We start from the raw sequence: 9048 nt of genomic DNA, 5'->3' as shown, positions 1-9048 counted from the left end.
AATATTCCCAGTATTATAAACGTATACTATTAAATATGAGGATAAGTACAAAAATACAAAAAAAAAATGTATTCCTATTAGGTTAAAAAGCTGTTTTCAATAAAGACCTACAATTTTGGTAGAATTCTGTTTTATCACTAGATCACTGCATCATGGGGTTGAAATTGAGTGCCTCATTTTTGCCTGAAAACAAAAACATTTGAATCTTTGAGCATGTTTTTATTCAAGTTTGGTTAAAAATACCTTGTTCACTATTATTTCAAAATAGTTTATTTTAAACACTGAAACAATAACAATGTTGACCTTCGACCTTAAATGACAGTGCACTTTTCCAATTTGGAACTCTGAAATTTCTGACTTTGCAGCCAAACGACATTCGGCCGCATTAGACAATCACCAGTGTAATTTATAGAATAGGTACAGATTAAAAAAAAAACATCTTGCAGTCAGAACAACGGCAGCCATTTTTGTTTACATCTGGGGCTAGGCTGCTGTGGTAGGAATTACAACTTGAGGGGAAAATTTGATTTGTACATTTTCAAGTTGGACCTGGGAGGTATTTGGTGGAAACTACTGCTACTGCTTGTTAATTTTGTAATTAATTAATTTTTTATGTTAATTTTGAAGTACATACATTGAAAGTACATTAACATGATCGTGGTTTTCAATACTCTTCTGCGTTCTTCTTTGCAGTTCTGGTGTTAAAGGAAAAAGTTTACCTTAAATCTATACCTGGTCACTATTTTCTGACGTTAGAGGGGGCAGGCAAAGCATTTGGTGGTGCATTGCCCACTTCTTTACCACGGTCACGCCCCCATCACCACCTCCTCTTGCTTCTCCTCCCCTTGTTTGAGAGTTTCTGCTTGGGCTGCTGCTGCTGCTGTCTGAGGAATGGGGGGTTAGAAGAGTCTGCTGCTGCAGTCCAACTACCTGTGTGGCCCCCGCATGGAGGAGGAGGACAGTGGACACAGGGATGCGTGTGACGCAGGGGGGACAGCTTATCTTTACATCCACGGACGTGTATGAACGCTTCCTCAGCAATTTTCTCGGACATGCCGACGTCACAGCGTTTATTGACAACATAAGAAAAGGTAAACACTGAGGGGTAAAAGGTGCGTTTGTGTGGTGGGACACATGCGTTGGTTTCACGTGTGGCATGGTGACAGTGGGTTTATTGATTTATTGTGAAGTCACAAATGCGCAAAGCCTTGTGATTTCTCCGTTTTGCCTCTAATTGGGCTATGAGGCAAAGTCGCTCAATTAAAATTAATATAAATTAAAGGAAGGCGCCGGAGCGGGAGAAAACACGATTAAAACTCGACTTTTAAACAGTTGTGTGTGTTTTATGACTTTCAGGGCTGCAGTGGAAAGTTTTAGAGGCGTTTAAATGGACTGTTGCTGTAGGAAGTTGGAACAATGCAATCAGTAGACAGCCACGTGCTCGCCAAGTTTGTGTCGCCTCAAACATAAACTGTGATACAACAGCAACAGTGTGCGCTGTGGGAGTATTTATTCTCAACTCGAGGACGGAGAGTTATTTTTCTCGCATATTTGAGCAGAATGTGTGTGAAATGTCCTTTTCCCAGATTTAAGACAGCCCACAGAAACAACCCAGAAACGCTGCACGTGCAGCGGACATCTGAGTGTGCAGGGCAGCCGGGTTTACTTAAGGTTCACATTAACGACAAAGTCGTTTTACGTGTTGTTTTTAATTAATATATTTCACATTAGGATACTGTTACTGATACTGGTGTTAGAGGGTAGGAGGACATGACTTGCTGTGCGTAACAGGAGGAGGAGTGGACGTTGGCTGGGACGCACCGCTGCCCTGGTGTTTTGATAGTCGGAATAAAACATGACAGTGTTGTTGTTGCTGCCTACCTGGAGCACATACTTTTTAACACAATTGACAAAGATGGCCTTTGCTTCCATCTGTGTCTCCCTGTCATCTAGGCATGGCATCTGCCAACTTTTTTCTCTGAATATGCCTTTGTGAGTCTCTGGCTTCGTCACCCTCGCCGGGATTCCCCGCAATATTTTTCAACAAGAGACGAGAAGGAGAAAAATCTGCAAAAATGGACAGAGATAGTAGTCACGCTCAATATGAGCAGGTGGCCGAGATTGGAGAAGGAGCCTACGGGAAAGTGTACAAGGCGAGGGATCTGAAGAACGGGGGACGCTTTGTTGCCCTAAAAAGAGTTCGTGTCCTGACGGAGGAAGAGGGTATGCCTCTATCAACCATTCGGGAGGTGGCGGTACTGAGGCAGCTTGAAGCCTTCGAGCACCCCAATGTCGTCAGGTATGTAAACTGTGAGTGTGTGTGTGTTTGTGACCACAACAATGGTGCCTTAAATTACCTTACAATAGTTGACACACTTTACTAACACTGCATTTTCTGTGACAAACTGTGTGGTGCACAAAGACAGTGACCGTAGGTGCACACCTGTCAAACCATTGTCTTTTTATCAAATCATTGTTGAAAAGAGGGTGAAAAAACTATCAATGCTTTAGGTTAGTCAATCATTTGAAATAAAACTGCATCTAAATTAATTTAAAATGTAAAGAATGTGACAACACAGAGAGATTTAGTGTTTAGCATAATTTAATATAAATCATACATTTACACATAATGCCTTTATATGTCTGCATTTTATAAACATGTTATTAATGCACAAATGCTTTTTAAAAAGTGTGTTTAAATGTAGCCATAAAAATCCCTGCTTGTGGGTGTCTGGATTTAGAGCACATTTCTGGCCAGATGATGTTAGAATGCATCATGTCTGTGAACTTTCCATCCAGAGATTCCCTTTTTAATAATTTGGCTATCATATGACCAACTGAACTTGCACTGCTTTTTTCTCATGACCTTTGAAGGTTAAATTGGAAAGTAAAATAAACAGTTATTCATATTAAATAAGACTTACAGTACAATGAACCCTTTCAATTATTGTCTGTTTTACATGAATTGTATAAATATATTAACCCTTCACAATATCCCATAGATGTTAACATATGTTTTTTTAAGTATTAAAACGGACATCTTTACATTTTTCTTGGTTAAACAAATCTGACCCACCTCTACTTAACGCAACGTTTCATTAAGTGTGGTACAACCAGTTTGACACATCACAGATATAATTTTTCGTGCTTGTGCAGGGCTACTTACTTAATAACTAACTCAGAAGTTATTAAGTGTTAAGCTAATAACCTAACACACAGCTCTGTTTTCATAGTTTCTGTTTTTACTGCTCTGCACACAGAGACGATTTTCTTTCACTTTTGTGATGAATTGTTCATTTAGAGGTCAGTAGTCAGAAACTGCGTCATACCCTGACACCAGCCAAGGTCCGACCTTGGTTTTTGTTTAATTGTGGAATATTGAGTGCTCTGGGATTGAAAAGAAAGTTCTGAGTAGATGTTTGAGAAGCTGTACAAGCACCCCCTCGTGTCGCTAACAATAATTCACTTGAATACAAATAATAACCAGATATGAGTTATGATGAGTTAAGTACTCACAATGTCGTCAGCAAACACCAAATTGACCGTAGATCTATTTTGTTTAATGGTAAAGTTTTGGTCACAACTCTGCAAAAGTTCTGGTAGAATTTGTGCTATGATTTGTTGCGAACTAAGGACAAACCGTCAAGTTCTTTGAACTGTCAGTTACCCCCGTTATCCTCCAGTTCAGGCCCCGCAAAGGCTGCATCGTGGGCTTTATGTGTGACTCCAGGCTACCCTGAGTGTTTATCATGCGGCCTATTATTCATTCCATATGTTTGGTGTCTGCTGAGAGCCTACATTGTCGCCCAACAATTGAGCATCGAGGGTCGTTTAACCTCAAAGCTCCACCAGGAGGGCACCATTTTAGTCTGTGACATCATGCTCCGCGCTAATGTCTCGAACTAATCGACTCTCATGCACTCCGCTGACTGTAGAATCCACTGATCACCAGTGTGTTGCTATGGACACATGGTGTCCCGTTGGTAAGGAAAGATGTAGTTGTTGAGTGATATTTACTAGGTACATAGATTATCCCAATAATATGAATTGTGATTAGTATCAACTAGTCTAAAATGAATCACACTTTATGATGTTGATATTTCAGTCATTGTTATTAAGTCTTGTACAGAGGACTAGGCCACTAGAAAAGACAGAAAACAAGAATGCAGTTCATTCTCTAACTCAGATGTGTCACAGCTCCACACTGACCGCGAACGACCCCACAAAATCAATTGTATTGATCCCCACCTGTCCTTATGTTCCAGGTTGTTTGATGTGTGTACTGTCTCTCGGACTGACCGAGAAACCAGACTCACTTTGGTGTTTGAGCATGTGGATCAGGATCTGACCACCTACCTGGAGAAGGTCCCTGAGCCCGGGGTACCACCCGAGACCATTAAGGTAAATAAATGTTGTTTTAAAACACTGGATGTTTGAGTTCAAACTCTAACAACTGGTATTTAAAAATGCAGTGCATGACTGTGCACTTCACCTCACATTGGCCTTCCTGGGGTACGGCCTCGTAGCAACACACTAACTACTTATTTGATGCCTTTATAGTGCTTTTTATTTAGTGAGGTGAGGTTTATTAGTAGGTTCACAATCATTCAGGTTGGAACTAGAAATATCTGCGAAACCTTTTGAATCTTTCCAATCCAATTTCAGGGTCAGATCTAGTCTTTTCATATTTTCAGGTCTTTATTTAATTGTTTGGAGTAAGCCTGAAAAAGGTTACTTTCTAAACAAGACCAGAAAGTGAAGCCCACGTGCATCAGTATTGTCAAGCAAGTTTACAGAAATAAACCCCAAAGTTTTTTAAGACTTAGTAACTGTATATGTCACATGTTTAATGAGATGTCACCAGACTGACAACTTTACACCCTTGGCCACCCCATAACAGGATCTTTAACCTGTCTTGCTTCTTTACACTGTCTCTTCTCTTAAACAAACCTTTAGGTTCCACTAAAAAAACACTGTTCCTTTGTGTGAGAGTGAGCTGTACTTCTACTAAATATTTCTGGGTTTCTTTATCAAATAAGGAGAAAACTGCAATGAATGTCGACCACAGCCATGTCTCCATTTTGCTGGGCAAGCTTCCTTGGTCAGAGACATTTAGAAAAGATTGCAGCTCCCTCCAAGATCAGAGGTAGCAGGGCGTTTTGAAGGGCAGCACATGTGGCTCCAAATTAGAGACTGTGTGCTCTCTCTATTTTCACTTCATCCTGTAGGCCGTCGTGCAGATGGAGGCAGGGTATTGTGTTTGTGAGATCAGTATGAGAATGAGAGAGTAAAAACAGCAGAGCAGTCAGTTAATGTGTTTTCTTTTATCTGTGAAATGGAACCGGTTCACAGTCAGGATTGTCACAGCGCTGTGTGGTTCATTTTTTTTGTCCAAATCCATCTCCAATAAAAAGTCCGGAGAACACCTTCTTTCTTTTCTGTTTTCTCTCTCGCCTCTGTACCTCCCCTCTTTTACTGAATCTTTCCCACATGAACCCTGTAAAAAAACTCTATCATGTTTCACCCCGACGTCCAAAGATATATCGTGGACACTACTGCAGGGGTTTTAGTTTATTTTTGGACAGAGGGAGTTTGGAGATTAATGTGTCACATTTGAAACAGAGATGTTGTGGAAGCTAAAGTAACCAGTGGTTTGACCCCAGGGCTGGGCTTAGGTTTGAACGTTTTGTGTCAGGGTGTAACGTTTGGGGGGGATGCAATGCAAGCATAGACGAGTCAGGTAGATCACACCTTAGGCTTTCCCAGGGACTTTTTACAGTGGCAGGACTGTATTATGTATCAGTCAATGCCAAGGGTAGAAGTTAAGCTGTGATTCTGAATGAACAATATTAACATTGTATCTTGACCTAATTTGTTCTTGTAACCGATCATATGAAATGACCTGTACCTTTTTATAACCTTTAACTTACTCTTTTCTAGTGAGAAATAATATCATTCTTTTAGGTTGTTCCATGACATCCCTCCTGGGTCAACATCCAGATGTGGACTGAAGTATCAATGTTTTTTTTCTTGGTTAAAACCGACCAATTCTGGGGTCTTTGGAATATTCGTCCACACTAAGAACACTGCAACAGTACAAGTAATTAAAAAGCTGGAGATTTAAAAAATGTGTAATACTGGAAAATCAAAAACAAAAAGCTGGTTATTGTCTCCTTCCGTTAGACTTCTCACAATTCATCGACAGCAAGAAATCAGAGGTAATTAAACGGCTCTACCTTAATACCACTCCTGGTTGTGTCAGATTATCTACATTGTGCATTTTGTCAAATCATTCATAGAAAGTTTAATGGTGACTATCATTTTTAGTTTAATGCAAATCTCATTTCCGCAGTGGGGCATGATTCACATCTGTAGATGCTCTCAGTAAGTATCACAGTCATAATGATTAACAAGTCTCAGATGATACAGATCGATATACATGTTATGAGTCTGCATGCACAAGTTTAAAACTGTTTAAATGCACTGGGCCAATTTCATGTATGTAAGTAGACTGGAAAACTTCATTAACTACCGAACAAAAACAATAACCACAAAAAAACTGTTCAGTTGGCTCCCAGTGTGCCTTGTCAGCTTTCTCTTAAGATTTTTGTGATTTGTTTGAAAAAAAAAAGAAAAGAAAAATCTCCATATTATTGAATATATTTTACCAATATATGTCCTCTTGATAATCTGGGAAAAACTCTTTTTTAAAAGCATCTGCTGTGGACTACAGGCAGAACAATTACCACACATGTTATTTTCCAGTGAAGTCACACCTGTTTAATTAAGCAGACTGTGACCAGCCGTTCACCTTTTGGGGAAAAATGAGTCCTAACAGGATGTTATGTAGATCATCATGTCCTCATTTTTGAAAATGAACTAAGTTTTGCCATACAAAAGGCCCGTCCGCTGCATGCATCCCTTGATTAATTACTCACTTCTAATGGTTTATTACAGTGCAATACAATACAAACGAATGCAAAGTATTCATTTGTCCACGCCAGTCTTTGTGGTCTACCAAGTCTCCGATTAAAGGCTCCCCACAAACACATTTATCTGCAATCATGACATTATGAGTGGACTTTTCTGACACTTCACGCAGCGTTTTGTATAAATCACTCTGACCCCCAGAGCACACCTCCTTCCCTTGCTTTCTCCTGACATCCACACAGCTGGAGTCCTGAGTGGACAAAAGGACAATGATTGAGTGACTACATGACCCAGGCGCCGTCCCTTGTTATTTCTAGGACAGTGAATACTGCACAGTAACCCCCAGTGTGCACCCCCCCACAGCCCACTTTCAACCATAACTCATTTGGCCCCAGATTCACCAGATGACTCCAGATTATGGATCGCAACCAGAAATGTCTCTTGTTTTAAATATTGACTTTATTTATGAACTAAATTACTCGCCACTTAAAGCCCTACACCAAAATCAACAGGTATTGCTGGCCAAACCCTAACACCTTGTCAACCTTCCCTCTCCCCCCCCAACACCCTTCACCACCCACTCAGTCTTACTCAGACTCGAGACCCACCACTTGCTCATTGATGAAAGAGGCCCTCCTCCAGCAATCAAATGAGCTGGAAGGACATCAAGCAGTCGGGCTCGTCCTGCCTCTGTGCACTTCAGCCGGGCCAACGCTTGGGTCTCACCCACCCGCCTGCATCGCCGTCGTCCAAGCTTCTACAGCTCCATTCTCTGGGCCCATAAAGGGGGAGGTTAATGAAGCATGGGGAGGGAATTACACTAACGCTAACCGGCAGATGTCCCATATTGTGCTCCGCTACAATACACAATATGGCTGCCTCTGGTCCATTAGCATTAGAAAGGGAGGCACACTCAGAAAGCTATGTTTTGACTGCATCGTGCAGAGGGCCTGACTACTTTCATTCCTGCGCCTTTGGCTTTTTCAGGGTCAGACCTGCTGCCTTTTTGTGCAATTTCACTTCTTTGTGGCCATTTGTGTTTTGCTGGTTTTGGGTGATGTCCTGACAGAGTTGCGTTTGGAGCAACACAGTGTTTGTCGCTCTGTTGCACTTTATGTGGATAACTAAAAAAATTAACTTGTTTTGCTGCATGCATGTCACCCAACACTATCATTAGCCTGTGTCTTAGGCATTAGGTCAACTTATTTAACAGCTAGGATGGCTCTGAGGTCAGTGGGCTACAATTATGTTTGTGTTTTGTTTAAAATTCACACTTCTGATGTAATCGGTAAACCCTCAGAAATGATGTTGAAAGGCAACACAGTGTAATGGCTATTTAAAGCAGAGAGGAACTAATAGGAGGAGGGGGCATGCTATTGTGTTAACTTCACGCACACATTCACAGAGAAAACAACCAACTGCCAGCCTGTGTGTCCTGTGGTCCTGCCTGTCTGCTGCCCCCTGTCCTGACTGGATGAAGATGTAGAAGGTTTATTCATCCTGCCTGCCTTTGCTCAGCCTACACACACACACACACACGCACGCACATGTACACCTACAAGTTTCGTCACATCCATACAAACCCAGGGGGTACATTTCACTTGCATCCCTCCTCATCTCTGCAGTACTGTGCGGGCCGCCCTGTCTCCTCCCACTGCGGCCAGTAGTGCAGCCCGCCCTACGCCGTTAGCTAATGTTTTCTGCTTGAGTGTGCCGACCCCTTTGACTCACTCACCAGCTGGTCAGCCAGTGAATAGAGCTGTGGGCTCAGGTCCATGTCACTTGTGAGGTCTTGGCGCAGTGTTTTGGGGTATGTGTGTTTAAGCAGTCACGGTATTTTACCACTGTGTTCCTCTTATCTTGACTTGGATTTATTCATAAATAATAGCACCAGATGTTTACATGTCTAGTTTGTCTAGTACCGTACTATCATTTGAAATCCACCTGGCCTCGGCACTTTGTCTTTGTGATAACGTATTTGTTTACAGGTGCAGGACCTGTTTGAGTGTTACAGTTTGAAATGAACAAGCCTGAGCAGGTCTTTACATACTTCAACGCTGCTCCCAGCAGGTTACATTTGTTAGTGTGGATGCGGCACCTTCTGTTACTTCTGTGGTC

General features: G+C 41.6%; 1 protein-coding gene across 2 annotated transcripts in view; it reads left to right on the top strand.

Annotated features, from left to right (window-relative positions):
- The first annotated feature begins 606 nt into the window (after window positions 1-606).
- The window catches only part of cdk6 (cyclin dependent kinase 6), a 28584-nt gene continuing 20142 nt past the window's right edge, over window positions 607-9048 (top strand). Inside the window, exons 1-3 of one of the 2 annotated variants that reach the window (XM_008331313.3) lie at window positions 607-1091; window positions 1954-2299; window positions 4266-4401. In XM_008331313.3, the coding sequence (XP_008329535.1) occupies window positions 2076-2299; window positions 4266-4401 (360 nt within the window). In that variant the 5' untranslated portion in view covers window positions 607-1091; window positions 1954-2075. Of the gene's footprint in view, window positions 1092-1129; window positions 2300-4265; window positions 4402-9048 lie in introns of those variants that run through there. The other variant, XM_025065153.1, reaches the window with a different exon arrangement.

The sequence above is a fragment of the Cynoglossus semilaevis genome, chromosome 18 (genome assembly GCF_000523025.1).
Source record: "Cynoglossus semilaevis isolate Cse_v1.0 chromosome 18, Cse_v1.0, whole genome shotgun sequence".
Taxonomy (NCBI): domain Eukaryota; kingdom Metazoa; phylum Chordata; class Actinopteri; order Pleuronectiformes; family Cynoglossidae; genus Cynoglossus; species Cynoglossus semilaevis.
Note: the sequence above shows the minus strand (reverse complement) of the source record. Positions and strands in the feature narration are given on the sequence as shown.